We start from the raw sequence: 23,851 nt of genomic DNA on the forward strand, positions 1-23,851 counted from the left end.
CCTACAGTCCCACCCTCCATCACTAACTTACAATAAACAGTATCTGCAATATGAAGTCATTTAAGCCTGATGTTAGCTCTAACCTACCATTTTTGAGCAATACAATGTCAACACAAACCAAAATAATAACAGTTAGATTTTTTGTTAAATAACTATACAGAATTCTTTCATATAAGACACTTCAATTTTAATTCATAAAATGACATACCTTGTTTATTAGATGCTCAGTGACCACTTCTCTTAGTCCAGTGTAGAGTTTTTCACCATGTTTATGCAACACCATTGTATATGCATTCCTATACAGCTCCTCAAAACTGAGGCCACTATTGTTCTTACGCTGGATCTCTTGAATTGCATTTTTTAGAAGATCCCAAATGCTGTTCACATATTTCTCATCCATAGTCATCTGTAAAAATAAAACAATACATTATTGTTTAGAATCAAGAAAGATCATTACAGAAAGTTACGCTCAGAAGTTGTAACTTCAGGAGCAGTAATTCTTCAAAAATTTATTGATTTCATTGTCACTAGTTTTCTCAAACTTTAGCAAAAGAAAAATAGTATTTATGAAACTAGTAGGGATTTCAAGACAGTTATGAAAATGAGAATTTTGAAAAGGTTAATGCTTTTCTTCTTCAGAGCCGCAAATCCACATTACCCAGCTCCAGAGTGTGTGCAGGTGGAAAGGCAGGTAATCGTAGACATTACGTCGTCTTCCCTGCTCTTCCTCCAGTGTTAACAACCATGCTACTTGGTACCTCATAAATAGTACTGCAACACTGATCTGTTTAACCAGACCAAATCAACTTGTACAATAAAAGGTAATAAAGTCTGACACAGAGTTAGCAAACTTAGTCATCTGCTTGAGCTAACTAGGTATTTTTTATTTACAGTAATGTACTAATGATCAAGGAATTATGTGCCTACAATTTAAATACTTATAGGCATAGTTGAAAAACCTCACAAAGGTCCAAAATTAACCTCTGCGATGAACATATTTCCATTGCACAAATACGGTTAAATAACTTGTTACAGGATATGCATCAAGCACTAAGCCTAATACGCATCCACTTGATCTGTTATTCAGACACTATATACATCTGTAAATACACCAAATAAAAGCTACATCAATAAAGAAAAATTCAGAGAGAAACTCCTACAAGAAATAGTCTCAATATAACAGCAAACCAACTTTTGTACTCCACTTCCTAGTGCTTAGTGTGAATCGGTTTAGAATTTCACCTTACCAATGCAAAGGTGCTTCAAAATATGATGCTTTACAGATAAACCAGTATCTGGGATGGCAAAAAAGTATAGCAACAAAATACCAGGTGTCAGTATTGCTTGAATTTTGTGATTTAGCCAACTTTCACTACTCAACTGAAAGAACCTGACTTTATAATTGACCCAAACTTAAAATGTAGTGTTTAAAGTTAAGTTTGGTTTAGTTTATACAAAAAGGAACTGAATTGGCACTTTAGATCTAAAGAAAAAGGCTAAAGAGGGAAAAAAGCCACTATTCACAAAATTATCACGGAGAAAGAAAATATCCCCAAGTCTGCCAATACTGTCAAAGCAGCCTTAAAAATAAGACCTAAAGTATTCAAAGAACAAAGAATAATGGTATGATATTATAGAGGAAAATCATGACCAGCCATGGTCTACCTCTCCCTCCCCTTCCAGTCAAAAACTCTAAAGTGAACAGAGGAAAAACATGGAAGACTAGGTTTGCTTGCATTTGTAATCAACCACAATGATTAGCAGAACTTTTTTTTTTTTCCCCATCAAAACTACATTTTTGCATGCAACTTCAAAATATCAAGTTTTCTAGGCATGAAAGTACAGCTCATAATAGGGATAAGTCATTCACTGCCTTGGGAGGGAATGGGCTGCTGAACAAGATCAAAAAAAGACATGTACTCTTCCATTCTCCTTGTCTTTTGGAGTTTTGGCTACATACAAATATTTTCATGATAAAAATAATCCTATCACTACTTTTTCCATTCATCTGATACCAGATCCACTAGCCTACTGATCTGTATGTACTTAAGCAATACATCATTGTATATCTAAAATTTAAAAAAATCACCAAGACATTGAAAAATTCTTAACTCTATCTTGCAAAACCAAAACCTCAAAGTAACAGAGAAATGGTGGAACATTGCCCCCTACCCTCTTTTTTTTTTTTTTCTTATTCTGCTATGTATAATATTGAAAGGTTAGTTATTTTCTCTTTAATTTGCATTTGCTATGTCAGTGCCTCTTCAGGGAAATTATTTTATAAAGCCTTCCTGAACAAGCAATTTTACAAGTACTGATAATGAAGGCAACCATTTAGAATTGCAGAAAGCAATCCAAGTAAAAGATTCTCAGTTTTTCTTTCAAAAAACCAAGGGTTTGTTTTCAAACAAAGCAAAAACTCAGACCAACACTTCCCAGTGCCATCTTCTCCCCTTGCTAATCAAAAATCTCCCAGACAACATGACAGCCTTTTTATCTCAACTGCAATTTAATTACTCACTGTATTTTTTTAAAAAGTATTTGTATAAAACAGGCAAATCACCAGCCACTAGTTCGAGAAAATATTACAGCATTGCTGTTTCTGGGTTGGTCAGCTGGTAAACATTTCTGTATGTTGCAGATAAGTGGTACATCTAATAATTCTGATTTGTTCAAGAAATAGCTAAAAGTGAACTGTTTAATCCTTCTCATTTTAATTGAAATGCTATAAAAGTGAAGGAATGATTGTAGCATTATTTGCTCCAACCTCAATAAATACAAACATCAGCACAGAGCTTTCCGCCACTTAACAACTGACAAATCACACACTCCTCTGGAAGCACAAGAAAAGATCTATAAAAGGTAATTTTATCCTACGGAGATGTGTACTCCTTAAATATACAGAAATATTTGAAACAGTATTATAAACTTATCTTGCTACCTTTTAAGATTAATCATAAAAGATTGCTTCTCAGTGCAGCTTCCTGTTGGGCTACTGACTTGCTTTAGATGACTATCTCTGAGGTTTTGTGGGAACAGGTTTGCTAGAGTTCTAGGATATAAAGTTAGAAAAGCACTGTCTCCCAAAAGAGACCTAGCATAGCTAGCTTATTTGCAGCAGTGTTTCCTAACAAAGCAAAGACTCCCAATACTTTAAATAACTCCACTCTATCAGACAGTAAGTCAATGCAGTAAAGCTTTAGCAAAAATTTATTATATCCTCTCCACTGCTGAAAAGGTCTTCCTGTATCATTATCCTCAAAGTTATGTAAGAATCACAATGACTAAATCTACCCTTGGATTATTTAACTCACAGGCTCATCTCTTTTCACCACCCTTTCTTAAATCAGGCTTGTATGCAGATTTTAAAAAAACCCCAAACAACTAAGCAAAGAAGTCTGTAATGCTACTAGAACATTTTGGCATCTTTCAGAATTCTGTACAAAAGTATCTCTAATGCTATTAGAGAATTGTGATCCTAACGCCCCAGTCTGAGCCAACAGTGAAGATTTATGCAACTCTCTAGATCCCTATCAACAACAAAGCCTGTAAGTGATCCACTTCCACAAATATGAATATAGGATCAGAGTCCAAATGTTTTTCCATGCTTGTTCCCAGATTTCTTCTAATGGCTGTAGTATTTTAAAAGTGAACTCCACAGTTCTAATACAGTTGCCTTGCTTGTACCTTCTATTCTTGCAGATTTAAGCAGAAGCTAGATTACTGCTTGTGCTGGTGCTTTGAAAATAAACCGAACAGCCAGGTTCAGAAAATCTTGCAAAAGCAAAACCTCACTAATTTCAGCAGTGTTTACACCCAGATTCACCAAGAAAGTAAGATGCCAGTGTCCGAAGAGAGGAATTACCTTTCTTGGGGAACGGCAGAGAGAGCAAGTCTGTCACTTGCAGGAGAGAGAACTGTTTATAGGAAAACTTCCACAAACCGCTGCCCAAATGCTAATAATCCAAAGATGCAACTGAACACAAACATCTGAACTCAAAGGGTAGCAGAAGTACATGTTGAGGAAATTAGACTAAAATATAGTGCAACTGTTTTACAAAAAAAAAGTCTGCAAAGAACTCAAAAGGTCCTTTATTCCACAATACTGCCACAGTACAGGATCAGATACATACAAGCCCTTTCTTTAATAATGTTTAATTAAAATCACCAAGACTGAATAAACAACCACTGCCATCAATCTATCGCCATTATCACCTGAAGAGCACAACACCAGCAAGTAAAGATAGTAACAGTCCTGAATAGAGTTCTCAGGGTCTCCCTTCTGGAAGCCAACACTACAGCCACCACCTCTTTTCAGTAACTTTATCAGCATTCCCTAAATCAAAAGGGGCAAATGGCTAAACTCCAGTAGTTTTGGTATTAACATGTAACTTCATACAAAATATTATCATCTCCCTTGTAGTCACATAGTTCAAAGGGAAGTGTAACATCCTGTCCCAGGGGAGGAAGAACTCCATGTATTAATAATACACGCTGGGGCCAGCTGGCTGGAAAGCAGCTTGGCAGAGAAGAACCCGGGGCTCTTGGTGGACATCAAGTTGACAACAAGCCAATGGACTCCTGAGGCAAAGGAGGTTAATGGTATGCCAGCACTGGTGAGACATGTGGAGTACTGCGTCCACCTCTGGCTCCCCAGTACAAGGGATATACTGGAGAGAGTCCAGTGAAGGGCCACAAAGATAACTGCCTGGAGCATCTATCATGAGACACAGGTTATGAGAGACAGGTCTGTTTAGCTTAGAGAAGCCTTGCTAAAGGGAGAGGTACAGAAGAGGGAGACGGACTCTCTTCAGTGCTGCCCAGTGACAGGACCAGTGGCAATGAGCACAAATGGAAATGCAGAAGATTCCCTCTGAACATCAGGAAAACTTCTTTTGCCATGAGGGTGATCAGGCACTGGCACAGGTTGCCCAGAGGTTCTGTAGTCTCCATCCTTGCAGATGTTCAAAAGCTGTCTGGATACAGTCCTGATCAACTGGTTCTAGGTGATCCTGCTTGAACTGGGAGCTTGGACAAGATGACCTCCAGAGGTGGCTTCCAACCTCAACCATTCTGTGATCTGGTGATAAACATTACAGCTGTGCGCCGAGGAAGGCAGAAAACCAGGACTCCCATAGTAAGTGTGACCTATTAAAACCACCACCACCAGCCTTGCAACTGAAATGCATCGCAGGATAAAAAAAAGGTGAGCAACAAAATCCTTGTGGTCACCAGTGGAACCAGGCATTTGTTCCCTAGCTTATACCAACTTTTATACAGTCAAAGAACAACACTAAAACTCCCAGATTCACACAGAACATCAAACAGACCTCACCTACTCAGATTACTTTGCCTAGGAATAAATACTTTGGAGTGTAATTTCCATTCTATACAATTTCGTTTACATCACTGTTTCCTTTGAAGGCAACTTCATTTCATATTCTTGTCAGTTGGTCATTTTGCCCTTAATACTACAGAAGTTGCTCCTCTTACAGCAAGCATGCTTGAAGTGCTGTGAATTGTAATGAAAGATGGTTACAGGAGTAAACTGTAAAGACATGGCTGAATTCCTGATGGTTTGCACCAGCTTACTTTTACTTGAAGTAGCTACTTAGTTTTCTTATATGACAGGTGGTTGGGTTAAGAAGGAAGCGAGGAAGAGGTAATACATGTCCTAGAGAATCTTGGTAGGAGTATCCACAGAGGTTTACCAACCAGCAGAAAACAGGAGGCACATGATCTAGTAATCACAAAGACTAGTAACTAGAGACAGTTTCTCAGCCTTCTTGCAGAAGGAGTTTCGAGATAAGTTCTATTAAGTTCTCAAAAGATCTCATACCAAACAGGCCATTGTTAGTTAATTCTCAGAAATTTAAACATACTGTAAACACATGTGCAGGACATTTTTACTTTTAAAAAGTTGTAAACATTACTACTCAATTTTTCTGCAGACTAGCCACACAGTGTATCACAACTCTATACACTACCAGGTGAAACAGATCAATTTGGAAATAATTACTGCAGAACAGTGTTTCTCAAAACTTCCAAAAACGCAACCATCACCTGCCTCATTCTCTTCCATGATGTCCTTTAGGTCTAATACCCCAAAGGACTGGAATGAGAACCGATTGAAATTACAGAATGCAAATGTTTATGCTCTTTGCCTTGAAGCAAGTGAGCGGATACTGACAATTAAAGTTAGTTAGCAGCTCTGGGAGTAAACATTTGCATCTAGTAATTGCAGTCTGTTCTCACTCCCCCATTTCCTATCCCTCAGCAGACAAAATGAGCAGGAGCTGACTGCTGCTATCTAAAACTGCCACCACAGGAGTCCTGACCCACAGTCCAAGAGGCAAAGGAGGCTGTCAAAACTAACAGTCTTCACTTCCATTTCAAGACAGGGCATTCATCAAGATGGTATTAAATAGTCAGTTACACAACAACTCAGCATCTTTAGCCTGGATTCTTCATTCTGAATGAAGTTTGGCTGAGGTTATCCAGAAGGGGCAAGAGAAGCACATTTCCTGCCTCAGAACCTAATAATTACTTGAATTTTTATAAACCCTTCCAATATTGTTAATTTAAAAGACAAGAATTTACGACAGAGATGTATTGTCTAGTGTTTGCTCCAAGAATATCTCTGAAAAATTACATACTAAGATAGGGAAGTACCTATTCTTCAACTACAGAACAGATAAAATGCACTCTTATTAATAACAAATGAAAAGCTGAATATTCACACTTTTCTGAATTCTGACGTTCTCACAACTGTGCAGCGAGAAGTATATCTGGAAGAGGATACCCTAGCTACACCTCACTGACTAAGAAACATCAGTATGTTGAGAAGCAAACAATTCCATAACAGACTCAAAAATAAAGACAACTAACCTCTGAACAACCAAAACCACCAGGCACAAAATTCCTTAAAGTATTATCTGAATAAGTTGACTGCTACACACCAGAAAACATGACTGGAAGCTAAGAGAAGGAGCATGAAGAAAAGGACACCCTGTTCTCCTGCATGTGGGTTACTACTCCACTTTGGCCATCTGCTGAGCCACAGGAAGTCACAGCAATGTGCTACCAGAACTGGTCCTAATAACTAGGCTTTTGCTCTTAGGTGACCTATAACAACAACTGGAGATGATAATCCAGTTTTATCCACATCTTCTAGGAGTGTCAGGAAATGCCTACTACACTATTATACGCCCTCAGAGGGTGTGTGTGGTGGTGGGGAATCTATGCCTATAGTTTCCCTATGGCTTCTGCCAGTGATCGTTTGCAACATTAAATATCAATACCATTTTTAATATTTGTGTTTTGTTCTTCACTCTTCCCTTGACAGTCAAGCCTTATCCTTGTTTAGGTGAGCAATCTCTACGCAAAACTTCTCCACATTCATCCTGCAAGGAATATTCATGGCCTGGACCGTGCTCCATTCCAGGCTCAGAAGATGAGCTGAGTAACCAGTGCTAAGAGTTATCCCATAAAGGCCAAGAGAAAAATCAACTCTAGTTTGACCCCTAAAAAAGGCTCAAGCCTCTGTAGAAAAGGCAGGGTTCCATGACAATAAGCTGTCACTAGTAGAAATGCAGGAATCGCAATACCCACCTCTCCTTCTCAGCTCTGTCAGGCTTTACTCAGCAGAAGCAAGCAGAACACATAATTAAGTCAAAAAGGGAATCTTCTGCTAAAGCACCCAACGGCTGCAGGATTTTAGGCAAAACCCTTTCCTTCTACACTTTGCTTAAATAGGTTCTGCAGCAATGAAAAGCTACTCTGCCAGCATGGAGTGGAAGAGTTAAGTAGATTAAAAAGTGATTGTTCCTTGAAAGATGAAGTCATACCTCCTGCGTAGTGATTGACAGATTTGGTCTACCTCCAAGGCATTGTCCCACAGCACTACAACTCTAATCACAAAACAAGTGCTGCTTTGGGGTGGGGGCTTGAAGAGGAAGGGGTTTGGTTGGTTGGTTTTGATAAGCTCTACATCAAACTGTAACATCCTTGAAGAACTTCGTTTTCTAGTAAACTTAAAACCCTGGAAAAAAGATTTGTTCCTCCTCTCAAAAGGTAACATTTGTCTGCGCTATAGGTAGACCTGACAGGAGCTTCACCACACAAAAGCAATTTAAACAGCCTATATGAAAAATTTAAAACAAGTCTTTAATGGAAAATGTCACACTGCAGCAACAGTTTTGACATATTTAAGAGACTGAACAAATTTAAAGAAAGATATGAAACTCATTTCTCTTTCATATTTTAGGAACTGATTCAGACGAATGAGACTAACCCCGAACTGCCCACATACTCACTTATTCTAGATTTCAACTTTTATTAATACAATTTCTTAATTTCTCCCAAATGTCTCTCCTCAACTTCAGTCTTGTAAATCTGTGGAACATAATATCCTGGAGGAAAGGGGAAAAAATTAGAAAAACAACTCTTCCCAAACACCTGTTTCATCTAAACTGTGACTATGAACTATGTATATTTGAGCAGTCATCAGTTACTGAATAAACACAAGGCAGAAGATGAAAAACTTTTTGTTTAATTTCTTTTCAAAAATGCAAAAACAATTAAGAGAACCTGGAAAGGCAGACAACTAAATATAAACTGAAACACAAAAGTACCTAGTTCTGAGTCTGTGAACATGGACATCTTTCCATTTACAGACCTTTGCACTTTCCCAACACTAACTTGTAATAAGTGTTTGTAACTACTAATGAGCAACTATACATCACATACACGAAGACTAAGGTCAACAGTCTTTCATGAAATAGTTTCACAGCATATCCCAACTGTAGATGACAACATATTTAGACAGAAGTAAATAGCAGAAGTGTAGTATGTAACATGACCTATTTAATTCAAAACAAGATCCATGTGTATTCTCTATTCTCAAACACCCTTGAGACTTGAATTTATCAATTCTTTCCATTTTTCTATTAGAGATGCAGACTCTTGCATGACATATTAATAATTAAGTCTGTGGACAAGACTTATGTTTTTCCTCTCCTGAAGGTCCATTAAGGGTAGTCCACAATCTACTTTATGCTGTCTAAAAAAATCAACTTATGGGTTCAATTTGCAATTTATGATGCTCAACTTACAAAATGCACCTTCAAACAGTCACTCTCATTAACACATATAAAACCAGAATATTACTTGTCTGAGTCAATAAAAAATGAATGATAGCTCATCAGCCTCATTTTTCATTCACTTATTGGTACATATGGGTTCACACAGACCAGTCTTTAAGGTTCTATATAAAAACTATACCAGGAAGTTAAGTAACAACACAGGATAATCAAAGTCAGTAAACAGTGTATCTGTGATCACTTATACAAAGTTTACCTCTGTCTCTTATACACTCATATGTCTTTTTATTTTTCACAAGACCCAAACCTCTTGAAATACACACATGCTTTAGTCAGCAAGGACTGAAGGATGTTGTCCTCCAGAAGGGTTGGATACTGGGGATAAACAAAGAAAACAGACCAAAATTAACTCCTTTTCAACATAAACTTTCAAAGATGCTACTAATTACACTAGGGACTTTATTTTAGAATTACATGCTTTGCTCAAAGAGGACTGCAGAATAGTATTTAATTAAAAATACAGAAATCCAAGTTTTAAAATTACTTTTTTTCCCCAGCACCTGCAGACAAATATAAATGACTTTTTAAATACCAAAAGGCATTATCTCTAAATGAGCAAATCTCCCCCTGCCGTGGTGCAAGCTTCTGCCCACCTGTCATCATGTTATGAAACTTGTTTTTAAAGAAGTTGTATTTAAAAGGTAACAATTAACTGGTTTTGTTCAAGCTTCTAGAAGAACTGAATTGGCAAGAGACCAAGTATAGGAAGTTCTAGTTCAAAAGATAGTTGTCACTGCTACATAATGGAAGTGCTTATACAACCAAAATAGTGACATTGCCTTTATTATTAACTAAGGTTCTTTTAAAAACATTCAATGACATTTCTACAGTGCTCATTACTATAGTGCCTGAAAATGGAGGAGGATTATAAAACATCTATAATGAAACTACTTATTTCCTAAGAACACTTCAATCTAACAATAGTAAAGAAGAATCATCTATACCTCTGAAACTTCTCTTACTAATTTGGAAACTGTTACAGCTGAAGTCTAGATCTAAGTTCACACTTCAGAAAGTCTGACCTTTCATGTTTAACTTTGCAAGGTAACAGAAGCATTTTCAGACATGAAATAAGTTTTTGGCTTATTTCAGTAGTTGCATTGATTACTTAAGGTGCAAATGGGGAAAAAAAAGAAAAGCGTGTATCGGGTCAGGATTGCTTAACTCATAAAAATCCATTCTGAATGAAACAAAGGAATAGATAAAAAGATTTGACACCAAAAATCTACTTCATCTCTCCTGCCCAAAAGAGTAAAAATTATTATCAATATTTTGAAGACTATGAGAAGTTCAAAGTTCTCTTGACTTACTTTAAAAGTAGCAATCCTAACACAACTTTACTCAAATTAAATCATGGAAAAAAAATTCTGAAAGGCTTGTGTAACAGCAGGAAATATGTTCCTGAAAGAAATACAATAGCTTTAAGGTTTCTATCCTAAACAAAGTTGGTGTTAAAAGAAAATATTTGAACCTAATTAGAACAGTAGAAATGGAATGAAGAAGAGCTCAATTTCTGGGAGTGGAACCATTCCTCTCATCTGTCAGCAGGACCCTGGAGGTTCAGAAGGCACAGGGAGAGACAAGTAGTTCTGCACTTCAAGAGCTCAGCTGTGTGTCCATAGCTGTCAAACAGGCTTTTGTCAAAAGCGAAATGACAGCGATATAAAATTTTATAAACTACTGGGCATATCTTTCTCCATTTATAGATGAGATCCTAAAAATTTAATTCACTGCAATAAAATCTTATAACAGCCAAGGACATGCTATGTGAACATGAGCAAACTACCACAAAGTAAATCTGGCTTCAGAATTCCTCAAAGCAACTTACTTGGCCGTGTGCAGGCTCTTACACTGCAGTAGAAGGAAGGTAGCTCATTCCTCTTCCATGGAAATTACTTCCAATTTACTGAAGACTTAAGAGCAGGAAGTTGCTTGATTGCCTATGAACTAACTAGATTTACTAGCGAAGATTAAAAATTGCTGTAACTTTCAAATGCCAATGGGATTTAGGTCCCCAACTTTCTTCAAATCCTTTTAAAACCCAAGTGTGGGACTGCAACATGTGCAGTTGGTTGCCTTAAAACTGCCATAACAGATGATGGACGGGTCACTGTCTGCAGAAGCAGCACTACTACACCCCAGCCTACTACTCACATCACTCCTAACTCTTAAACAACAGAAATCTTTTTTTTCTAATCTAAGTCAAAACAGTTTAAAACTTTTGATTCAGTATGTGATCGTAATTCTATTTGCTTTAAGACTGTCATCCCAACACTACAAAGTAGAAATAAAGAGCATTAATTCAGTAAGAGACAAATGCATGAGGTTTTTTGGCAAATCTTTTCTATTGATGACTTGCATAATATTAACATTATAATGACTTTAAAGAATGACAGAGATGCCGCGTGCCTCAATCCCAGTTAAGAACTGCCAGGGGAAGGAGAAACGCTGCTCTGCACATCCATACTTTCTGTGGAAGGCACCGGAGTCTCCTCAGGGGTATCCTCTCTCCATTAGTTCATTAACTTCCCAGCCTTGATGACCTGGATTCAGAAAGCTTCCCTGAACCACAAATGGCCTATTCCTTGCCCACTCAACTTCAATGCAAATCCCCCAGGAGTGATTTCTGAGTTTTTTCAATTAACCTACAAGTAGTTCAATATTATACAACTGTTGAAAAATCAACACTATTTAAAGAAATCTGTGAAATACACATCAATTTATACAGATTGTAGACATGTTTCTTGAAGCCATTTCAAAACAATGAAGACAACGAACAATCTGGGGTGGATGAAGGAAGGGGGGGGGCGGGAGCCAGAAGGACCTTTGGAGGCTTTGGAGACTTGATGAAAACTCCTCCATAACGGTAACAGCCTAACAATTCAAAAACTTGTATAGTAAATAAAAGATAAAATTTTATGGTAGTCAGAGGCCAATAGAGGGCAATTTTTTCCCTCAGCTTACTTCAGGGATGGGAAGGAAGATACACTTAATAAATCACTTCTACATTTACAGATAATCAATACCACTGCATGCTGACAATAACCTTTCCCAGGGGGATTTTTGCACTATATAGCGCATACGCCATAATCGGATGCACAAAGCAGCAGTGTCTGGAAGAGCAAGACTAATACCGAAGAGAGTGTTAAAAAAAACCAAACCCAGAGCTACACATGGAAACTATATCCACATATGTAATATCAAAAAATAGGTCTACTCTACTACCAACACTTTAAAAACAAAAGTAGTGTGAAAGTAAAAAGCAAATATTTGTTTCAATAAAGGTTCTTCACATACAAATGTGAGAAAGACACACACAGCCTGTAAGTGTAGCATAAGAAATGTTATGAATTTTTGATGATATAAGCTAGTCCAATTTTATATCACAATTTAAACTGTTGTCTTCATTTGTTTATTCTCATTAGTATTAAACAAAAAATTGGCATTTCCACAAATGCACCTCATCTATAACCATAAACAAATAAGTTATCTCTGTACATTCTGCATACTATTATACCTTATTTAAACTACAAGCAAGACAGTTTCAGCCCTCAAAGACTAATTTTATGCACAACTAATTAAAGAATCTAGGCAACGCCACAGCGAGCACCATCCAAATGTAAATGTTTATTACAGTTTTGTCCTCCTTGCTGTACTTAGGTATTAAACACACTTTTTTCCTTCCCTAAAATGCCTGTTAAAAATGTTGATATGGAAGTTCTTTTGTTAAGTCATCTAACGGTATTTACTCCTGCTGATATGCCAGTACTTGCACCTTCACAAAAGAACCCTTAGTAATCTAAGAATTCTAGTGGCTTTAACTGAATTTCAGAAAAATAAAATAATCATATAATAAAAAGGATGCTTGGCCATGCTATAGTTTTCTACTACAGTACTCTCCTACTATTGTTTCCACAAAAAACTGCCTCAGAATGCGAAACACAAGCTCACTTCTCAAGAGTTGATTTTCCGCATGTTTTAACTACTGGAAACCAAAGATAACATCCAGTGATCATATGCACAAGGGCAGGAACCTATTTTAGACTGTAACAGAATCACAGTGCATTTTATGAATGGACTCAACCAAACTATCTTAAGAAAATCTGTCCCACTCTATCACAAAATGTTTTCACTACATGCAGAGAGATTATCAGATGCTGCAGATGAGTCATGGTGATAACAATTTAAAAGCACCTGCACTAACACTACCTGTCCTACACATCAAAGCCAAAGACTTCAAAATACATATTTGAAATTGAGAAGTGTTGCCACTTGTGCCATGTACACCTGCCCAGAAGAGATTAAAAGAAGAAACATTTTGAAAAAGTAATAATTTTTCTAGAAAAAAAAATTCTGTTTTTATGTTACTATTATAACTCTTTATGTAGAATATAAAAATCTTAACAGAATGCTAGTGGTGTTACTTTACACTTTTGCACAAAAAGCAAGCAAATTTCAAATAGACGCAAGATACATAAAGAGCAGTGCTCTTTCCAGTGCCATGCAGAGGCACTTACTCAAAACTCATACCAACTGGAACGATGATTGCTCATCACTTAAGACCCAACTAACAAAAAAAAGAAAATTTGCAACTGAAAGCTGAATATCTACAGAACTCAAAAATGCTAATGAGATTAGTTTAGACCACAACTAAAAAAACCCAAAACAAACCCAAACAAACAAAAAGCCACCTACAACTGCTCAAAATATACCTTGGAATCAGTGTTATCATCTCTTAAAATTCTAAGGGCATTCAGTCTGCTCATAGCATGTCATTAAAAAAAAATAATCTGTGAAAACTAGAAGGACTTCATAAGATCAACTGTCCAGTAAACAGCAAGTATTTCTGTACGTTTCTGTAATTTACACCAAAACCACCTTTTTCCTTTGGATAAGATAAAGTGGTTTAGTGTTTTGGTCTGTTTTATTTCTAAGTTTTAAACCTTCTAAAATCTTAATTGTGAACATTAACTTACTACTACTGTATATGCTATATGGGTTAATAGCTTATAAATATATTTGAGAATATAAAGTAATCAGGATTCACAAAGCCAGCTGTTAACTAGGTGGCCTTGCAACACTCAGTGGTTTTACACTATTTTAATCAGAGCTGAAAAAGCCTGCAGTAAACCATCTTCATCCCATCCTCCATACCTCTCCATTCCCTCATCAAGACAGCACACATGCTCTTAAGGGTTATAGACCAAAGCAGAAATGTATGTATTGCTTACATAATCTGAACACTTAGAAATTTAACTGCAGTACACTGCGTTTAATATGGTCTATCTGTTGCAAGGTGTTCAAGTAAAACACAAAATTCACATCAACTTTTTGAATTGACAGATCCACACATTTCAGGTTGAAGCATAAATTTAACAAACCTCATCTCAACTTGCATCACCAATTCCCCATGATTCGAAACAAACCACAGAAGCAGTCAGCATTCCCTCAGAAAAAAAAAAAAAAGCCTTCTGCCTACACAAAACCTAAAACAAGTGGTTGTTAGCTCTGAGAAAGGAGCAGTGGCAATGAAAATATGAGTCTTAATACCTTCTCATGGAACAGTTGAAGCCATTCACTTTTCAGTTTACAGAACTTTCTTTGAGGAAGGCATAACATCAACTGATAAATGGAGTTGAAAAAAACAAAAGTCTGTCTGCCTTTTTGCACAAGACCTGATGAAATGAGAATTTTCTTGGGCACAAGTATTTCAAATAAATGAATCAGTGAAATTTTTATATATACATATACACACACACATACTTGAAAGACTCCTATTTCAAGCACATGTGTAGAATCTCTCTAAATGCTCTCCAGAATTGGTAATGTAACCATGTAATACTGATCCACTAGAATAGTTCTGAGATCTGGCAAAACACTATTTTGCTCTAGAGCAAAGATAGCTCTGCAGGAAATGAAAATTATTAAAACCACTCAACACCACCACCCCCACCACCCCTCACTATAAAGATCAAACCCAATAACCTATGTTGGGTCATGTTGGGTCATGCTGGTTTTCAGAAAGATATGTCCAACCAATTTTATGGTGACAACTGACGCACTGGGAGTTCTTGCAAAAAAGTTAATTCAACGTAGCTTAACATTACTTGTATAAACTTTGAAAATGAATTCACAGAATGCTTTCTGAATTCTCACATACTGTTCATTTCTGTAAGAAATGTGCATTTTTTTTTACTTTGTACAACTCCTCCATCAAAACACATTTAAGGCTACTATTTTCCACTAGCTAAACCGTCACTGCACAACAGCTCAAATACACTTGCAGGAAACATAATTTATACATGCTAGATCTCAGTTACAGACATCGCATTTCTTCAGAAGTTTTAAGTGCAAATCTAGCATTCTTTGGCACCACTTTTCACAGATAAACTAAATCATCTTAAAATGAGATTTGCTGCAAGCCTGTTCGAGAACTTTTAAAATATTCCTTTAGCCAGCAGCAATGTGCTTACTCAGAGTTGAGCAATAAGAGACAATTTGAGACCCTGAGAGTACTTTAAACCAGGGAAGGGTAGAAGACAACCCTCAACACTTCTCCAGAACAGGTGCAATTAATCCATGTTTTGTAGGAGTAGCAAACCTGCATTTTCACATAACGCACATACTGTGTGTTCAGCAAAAACACTACCGCACTCCTCCAAATTAAAAAAAAAATATATTTACAAACTATACCCAACTTACATCACTGACAATTACTTGACATTCCACAAATTGTGTTTTCAGTGTCCAACCACAACATACTCCCATTTGTTGCAGTGTGTATGAATTTGAAACAAGAAAGTTTAAAGATTGCTTAAGAAAAAAGAATCTACACTCACCCAAAAGCCCGCTCACACCTTTTCATCTCACTTTACTCCAAATGCTATCTGGATAGACCTTATACAAATATAAAACAGCTGTACATTATGAAGGTGTTAAAAGTACCATGAGCAGTTATTGAAAGTGCAGTGGAAGACTTACAGTGGTCCATAAGGTTACTTAACTGCACAAGCTTAACCTCATCAATTTGCTCTACTGAATATACAATAAACTTCCATAAAAAATTACTTCTGTTATTCTTTATATTTTAAAAAAACCCGCCCAAGTCTGAAGTCTCAAAAAAGAATGCATCCTCATCTGGACTACTTCTGATGCAAAGATTACTACTGTCTAAATCAAGCCCAACAAGAGAACATGAGAAACTCCTTTTTAGTAAGTTACTTCTTAAAGTAGTAAAAGAAATGCATTTTTTCTATTGTGCACAGAAAAATTGGTTAAACGTATAGAAAACTATTTTCTTCAACTACTTTTGATTACTCTGCAAACCCACTTCAGCAAAACAGTACCCCATGTACTCAAAGTCATTGCCCTTGAGGTAAGAAAAACCACATCAGAGCACATACCAGGAGCAAGCAAATATTAACGGACACTTGGGATGACAGATAATCTGCCATCAATAATTCCAAAACATTAAGATCTCCAGCTAAAACATGGGTGATTTTAAAATGTTTTGGTCAATTTCTACTTAATTTCTAGTAAATTAGAACAAGGAAATGTTGGAGTAGTATTATTTTGCAAATTACTATTTCTCCTTTAGCTACTGTAAAATACAACAGTAAGAGAAATATAATAATAAAAAATAAAAAATACTAAGGAGAAAGAATCTACATGGAGGGAGTTACCAAAATATTGCTATGTTCCAGGAACCTTACCTCCCCAATTTGGCTACTTCTAATTTAACATAACAGTAAATAGCTACTTCCATGCAAGAAGCGAACTAATCTAAACCATGTAGACCTACTGAGGAATGATCAATAAGAAAACAAATTGAAGGAGCCTACAAAGTCACCTCTGGAAACACTCTTAATTCAGAGCTGAAGAAAACAACCACCAAATTTGAGATAAAAGAGTGAAGATCAGTAGCTGAAGTACAAATAGTACACTTTCTAAATATAGACTATATCCCACACACAAATGCAACCTCATTGACATGAATAATCCCAGTGCAGTCACTGGCACTATCTGCAGGACCAAAGCTACAAAACCACTTAGGCCTCCGAAAAATTCACCTTAAGATTTTTACATGAACTATGGCTACTGCATTCTGCAATTATGTAAGAGAAATCTCCAAATCTCTCAACCAAGCACTTTTCTATAAAGCTAGCTTTTCTTCGAACAAGATTCTTTTCTATAAACACTTTATCAACAGGATTGTCAACAAAATCTCTTATAAAAGAAAATCTATTGAAGAGAACACCTGAAAAATTTCTGTCAACAGATGTCACCAAACATTTAAGATCTGTAGGCCTTGATGCCTATTTACTTAACGAATTGAGATTTTTAAAAAAAAACCCTTTTAATCTAGACATTCTTTAAGCAACTGAAAAGAAAGACAATGCTAACAAAACCAGTTTCAAAAGAAGAAAAACAAAAACTGATTACAATGTTTATGTAAGAGCAGGGCTCTGTATGAGCATTCTTCACCCCCCAACTAACTTCATATGCTCATTTACAAAAGTGGTAAAAAAAGTAAAACACAAACTAAAGTTTATCCCATTGTTAAGTCTGCCTTTGTTGGTTGACCCATACTCACGGTTGGAATACATGAATCTGTTTATCAGATTAAAAGACTGCTATATTTTTGGTGTGGTTTGTTATAAAACATACATATTGGTTTTGTTATGGCTTATTTTTGTACAGGTTTTCTTACTCCTTGTCAGTAAAGCCCTGGCCACGTTGCAGTAAGTTTTTTTCTTTATTTCTATAATTCAACAAGTCCTAACAAAATTGACATTCTTGAAACAGGCTGTTAAAAGAAATAAATCAATTTTGAGATCAAAAACCTTTCATCAGATAAAATTCATCATTTCATAGCCCATTTTTTTTTCTTTTGACTTTTACCACTAAATGCAACTGTCAATGATTTAAAGTAGAGGAAGAATTAAGGGAAAAACGGTATAAATCAGATTGCTATGATTAAGCCACCTGTTGAGAATATAAAGAATTCTCCAATTTCATCAGTGAGAGTTTTGATGAAGCAAATATATTGATAAATTCTTTGCCAGTGAAATAAGATAAACAGGTATGTCCAGTTTCTCTATAAAGGCAAGGCACATTAGTTCTACACTACTGCCTGCTGGGATCAGACGTAGCATCAAAAAGTTAACGCTAAACCTTAAAAGCCAGTGACTCAACTAAGTATCTTAGTCTTAACGTATGCAGCAATGAACACATACACACTTCCTGGCCATCCTCTGGTAGACTGAAGCTTTTCTATTTCTCTCATTCCTCAATGTCATTAACAGTACTGTAGTTGTTATTCTGTTGTAAGCTTTAATTGAACCAACTGTCAAAACACAGCAAGCTTTATGGCAGTATAAATTAATAATCTGGCTCATTCCCCTCTAACTCAAAGGGATGGCATGCTCATGGCTCTACCGAACATGCATGAAAGTTATCCATGTCTAGATGTTTACAGTAACCTCTTCTGAACACCTGGCATCGTGCCACCTAAATCTTATAATCACAGGACTTACAGCCTCTTTTACAGAGCGGAGAACGAAACAGATGCACCGAGAGGAAACTCTCCATAAGACATAAATAAATACCCCCCTCTTCCGGGGTTAACTAATTTTGTTGATGTAGGCGTATAACCTTCGACTCCTTCTCTGAGGCCTTTTCCTTGAAAACAAAGAAACCAGCCCCCCTCCCCCGCCCCCCAGTGCCGCGCGTGGATTTTCATAATTGATTTGTTTTACTAACGAGGGAGCCGATACTCGCGGGGACCAGTTCCTCCAACTCCCACTCGCCGTTTGGCAGGGAGCACCGCTCCCCCGAGATCCCGCTCTCGCACCGTAACTGGCACGGGGGGGGCCCGAGGCCGCCGGCCGGCTGACAGCTCACCCCGCACCGCTCGCGGCCGCGGACCCCTCCGAGCCCCGAGGCCGCCTCCGCCCGCGGCCATCCCGGCGCCCCGCGGCCCCAGGCACGCGGCGCGGCTGACAGGGCGGCGAGGCCGCGGGGCCCGCGGGCAGGCGGAGGCCGGGGCCTGGCGCGGCCGCTCAGCCCGGCCTAGGCCCGGTACTCACAGGGAAGGCTCGGATCCGCATCTTGGTGTCCTTCCGGCTGCCCGTCCCCTTGCTCAGGTTCGACATCTTCGGGCCCGGCAGCGGCGGCGCCTCCCGTCCGGAGGGACGCCGGGGGACGCGCAGCGGGGCGGCAGACCCCGGGAACGGGGCCGGGGGCCGGGCGGGGGAGGCCGCTGGCGACCTTCACTCCGGGCTGCGGTCCCCGGGACTGCGCGGAGGGCGGGAGGGCCGGGCCGAGCCGAGCCGGTCCGGGCCGAGGCGGGGGGGAGGGGGGAGGGCGGGGAGGCGGCGGCGAGGGGCGAGGCGGCGGCGCAGGCCCCTCGCTCCGGCAGCGGCGCTTCCTTCACCCTCCTCCTCCGCCGCGATGGCGGACAAACATCGCTCAGTGCGCAGGGCCGAGTGCGCCTTCCCTTCCCTTCCCTTCCCTTCCCTTCCCTTCCCTTCCCTTCCTTTCCCTCTCCTCTCCTCTCCTGTGCTATGCTATGCTGTGCTGTGCTCCCCTGTCCTCTCCCTCCCCGTCCCACCGCCCAGCCAGCAGCCACCGAGACACAGATCCGGCCGCGGCGGCGGGCGGGGGCGGCGGGAGGGCCGGGGGGCGGGGCAGCGCCGGCGGGGGGGGGGGGGGCGCCATGGCCGCTCTCGCGAGGCTTCCGCCACTCTCGCGAGACGGGCGCGCGGCCCCGAGCTGTCAGCGCCGGGCGGGCGGTGCGCGGAGGCGGGGAAGGCGCGCGGGAGGGGCGGGCGCCGCTGATTGGCGGAGAGCGACGCCGCGGGGAGGCGGGGCGGGGCGGGGCCGGCCGCGGGACGCCGCGGGGGCCGGGCCGGCCGCGTGAGGGTTCTCCCGGCGGAGGGTCCCGCCCCGCCCGCGGCCCGCTCCTGGGGCTGGCGGCGGGCCGTCCCTCAGCGCTGCAGGGCGGGTGCCGGCACCCGGGCAGGGAGCGGGGCGTGAGCGGGCCTCGCGGCACGGAGCGTGGCTGGAGCGCGGCGGCAGAGCCCCGGCGGCCTGCGGGGAGGGTCAGCGCCCTCGCCCTGCCCCCAGACGGACAGCGCCTACCCCGCGGTTCGGCTGCCTGCTGTTAACTTTGCTATGCGCAGCTTAAAAAGGAAAGGCAGTCTGTTCCTTTTCCTATCCCTTGCCCTTTGAAGTCTCCCGGATGTCAGTTCTGCCCCTCTGAATCATGTCACGGGTAGGCGTGTCCCTCTGCGGAGGCTCAGTGGCATGATGCAAGGCGGTTTTATTTATGTTTTGTGTTTTTGTCACAACGCATGCCTGAAAAATGAGGGTGCCACCTGAGGCAACGCTTGTATGAGCCCAGAGTTAAATATAGGTCGTTCAGGAAAGGGCAGAAGCTCTACAAGGGAAGAATGTTTTGAAAATGTCAGATTCTGTAAATTAGTAGCAGCGTAGTACGTGGTACCTGTGAAAGTTAGGCTGGTCAGCCAGAAAAAAATCTAGGTCCCGGTCGCCAGGGGACTAACTGAAAAGTTAGTGGCTGAAATTGAGATCGGGGTCATAACATACCTTGCTCAAGATCCCCCAAAGGAAGTACGTGGCATATCCAGGAAGAGAATTTCTTTTAGGTGACTCTTAAACTGGACTCTGAATACCACTACACCTTGTGATGTACGCGTTACGCATCCAGCTCCACTTACCATTTGTTTTCCTACAGGTGCCTCTATGCAGCACAGGCCGTCACAGCACAGTAGTAACATACCTTCTCCAATCTAGTTTACGTCTCTAAGAGTGATTTCATCATTTTTTGTCTCTTTGAGACTGTTAGAACCTTTTCCCATTGGGACTATGTGTGTTCATATACGACATATTTTTAAATCTCCTGATCAGAATTAAGTATGTACACCTTAGAGAAGATGTTATATAACAGCAACACAATAAACAATGATTGCAACATGAGTATGCAATACAAACCAGTCCTTTTCAAAATTACAGTGTAGTCACAACAGAGATGAAACAAAGATGAGATGAGAAGGGAAAGATTGCCATTTGTTAATATGAAGAATATGGCTTCCACATTGTTTCAATATAATTTCAATCTTATTTCTCCTCCTAAGTACTTCCTTTGCCAAATGAGGACAACCTCTTATGTCAATATGGTGGGTTTTTTTCCATTCTGTGACAGTTAAGATCAAGTCACTTGAAAAGGTTTGATTTTGACTCTTGTAAAGACAGTTTGCAAAACTGAAGTAAAAAGCAAATTTGTACTGAAACACAGTTTTAATTTTGAAAATGTTACAGGAGTACTTTTCAACAAATTTAGTGCTGTTTTCAAAAACCAAATCTTTTCCCACACACTGCTTTTGAGGAACCAGCATTTCTTCTTCCAAGAAAGAAGAAAAATAACAACTTTTACTGTATCCATCACTGCAGATTGCTCTAGTTTGACTTCTCTAATTACTGCTTTTGTGCTTCCTCTGATACCGGCCTTATCCTGACGGCAGCCCTCGACCACCAGCCTCTTGCCTTCTTTTCGTCTAAGCTGCTACTAATGCACATTTTTATCTAAAAGTCAGAAAAGTGCTGACTCGCCCTTAGCCACTGTTCGGTCCAGCACAGTATGCTCAACCAAGTGATCTCAATTCTCATGTCAAGCAGCTTTATTTTATACTGTGAGCTTATAGCTACAACACACTAGCATAAGTATATTCCTAGTTCTTACTTTATTACTAAAAGCTAAATTTGCAGTCTGAGCCTTCTTTTTGTGCAAATTTATGACCCAGTAGGAATATCTGCTATATAGAAATTCACCCATAGCTCAGTCCTCTGACTGTCCAAGGTGGGGAAAATTAATATTTTTTTAGTGCAAATTTTAATTTTTCATACATAATGTACAAAATGAAGTTTTGCTAAAAATTAGCCTTTGAATTTACACAGAGAACTAATTTAGAAGTTCGTTAAGTGCTTGTAATGTTAATTCTAGGTGGGTCAGAGCGAGAAGGAAGACAGGCGGGTGGAGGACAGATTAGCATAGGAAGAGTGAGCCACCCTGTTACTTAACTGGGTCATCTCGACTGTCTCACATATCTTACGCATCTTCTGTTAGTCCGGCAGTGAAGTAACGGTTCTTGTGCAGAAGAATGGTCACTCTTGCTGGAAAGTTCACATCTGTGCATAGTAGCAGCCTTAAAGGCATTTTACACCAGCCACAACAACATGCAGATGTACAAAGGCTCCCAAAATAACTTACACTGTGCAGAGAAGAGCTCAGCATTATCCAAAGCAGTCATTTACTTTTTTTTCTGAGGTCCTATCAGCACTCTGGTTTTAGATATTGATGATATCACTAAATAATAGTGGAAGTTGCTCAGCTTCCCACCAATCCATACAGAATACTTCCACCTGAATGATGTCACTGTCTTTCTGTCAGCACAAGAAGGATGACCCTTTTTACTGACATATGTATTTTGAAGGTGGCAACAGATCTTTAATTCTTTAAACACTGTTTTTTTAACCTGATTTAGCACTTATCATGTGAAGGGTGTCAGAAATTTTAGAAGAATGTGAAGAGTGCATCACATTAGAATCAATCTAACTTTACATTTTTATAATCGCACCTTTAAAAGCACAACATGGCTCTTGCTTTATTTACAGAAAAATATTCTCTATATACCTATGAGAATGTGGTTTATTTCAAATGGTGACGCTTTCCTTGGAAAGGCTTGATTGTACTCCACCAAAGCCAGGAACCAAGATTTTTTTTAAAGTAAACATCACTTCCAAGGAATCATACAAACATTTTTTTCATTTCTTCCTCACATAGTCCCTCACCCCTGCAACCATCAGTGATATTTGATATTTGAGATACACAAGCATAAAGAAAAAAAAAGTATTTCTATCACAGCAGGAAACAGAATGACCATATCCTGGTCCACAGAGCACCTAAATGCCTGCAAACAGGGCATTTCAGGGCTTGACCTCACTGTACAGTCCTACTACGGAAAAAAAGAAAGAAAATAGCATTTGAATATTGTGGTGGGAAAAACAGTGAGTTCTCTCTCTTCAAAGCCCAGAATAACCGGAAGAGCTTTTTTTCTTCCCCTTTTTTTTTGCCCCCCTCCCCCCCCCCCCCCCCCCCCCCCCGTTAAGTGCGGGCAATCACTTTGCCTGTGATGGTTGCTTTCAGATTTGCATGAATGATATGTGACACAGTAACCATATGTATAAGACAGTTCCTTCACTTTCCCATGTTACTATTTTGGGAGATACGGTAAACAAGTAATTCTTTTCATCACAATTTCTACAACCTAAGAAAAAAAATGTACACTTTTTTGTAACAACACAGATATGCACCCGCAAAACAAGCATCTGATGAATGAACCACAGGGTGGTTTTGAATAGATTGTATTGAGGATTCTACCAAAAGTAGTTCTGCCAAAATCAGAATTTTACTCCAAATTGCTGAAAGAACAACAAAGCTCAGGACAACCAGATAAATATACACTTTTAGTGCTTTAATCCCTCCCCTGCAAATCAAAACAGTAACTGGCCGATTTGTGTGCAAGGTTCATAGATTACAGTAGTATAGGGACAATAGGGTCCTGTAAAAACATGATAAATGTACAGAAACATGATTTACCAGGGCACTA

At 39.5% G+C, this 23,851-nt stretch overlaps 1 protein-coding gene across 2 annotated transcripts in view; it reads right to left on the reverse strand.

Annotated features, from left to right (window-relative positions):
• Nucleotides 1-19,674, reverse strand: part of CUL3 (cullin 3) — a 58,458-nt gene extending 38,784 nt beyond the window's left edge. The window contains exons 1-2 of one of the 2 annotated variants that reach the window (XM_074911978.1): nt 19,250-19,674; nt 209-406 (exon numbers count right to left, since the gene is read on the reverse strand). In XM_074911978.1, the coding sequence (XP_074768079.1) occupies nt 209-406; nt 19,250-19,315 (264 nt within the window). In that variant the 5' untranslated portion in view covers nt 19,316-19,674. The remainder of the gene's footprint in view (nt 1-208; nt 407-19,249) is intronic. The other variant, XM_074911979.1, reaches the window with a different exon arrangement.
• Nucleotides 19,675-23,851: the final 4,177 nt, after the last annotated feature.

The sequence above is a fragment of the Athene noctua genome, chromosome 8, assembly GCF_965140245.1.
Source record: "Athene noctua chromosome 8, bAthNoc1.hap1.1, whole genome shotgun sequence".
NCBI lineage: Eukaryota > Metazoa > Chordata > Aves > Strigiformes > Strigidae > Athene > Athene noctua.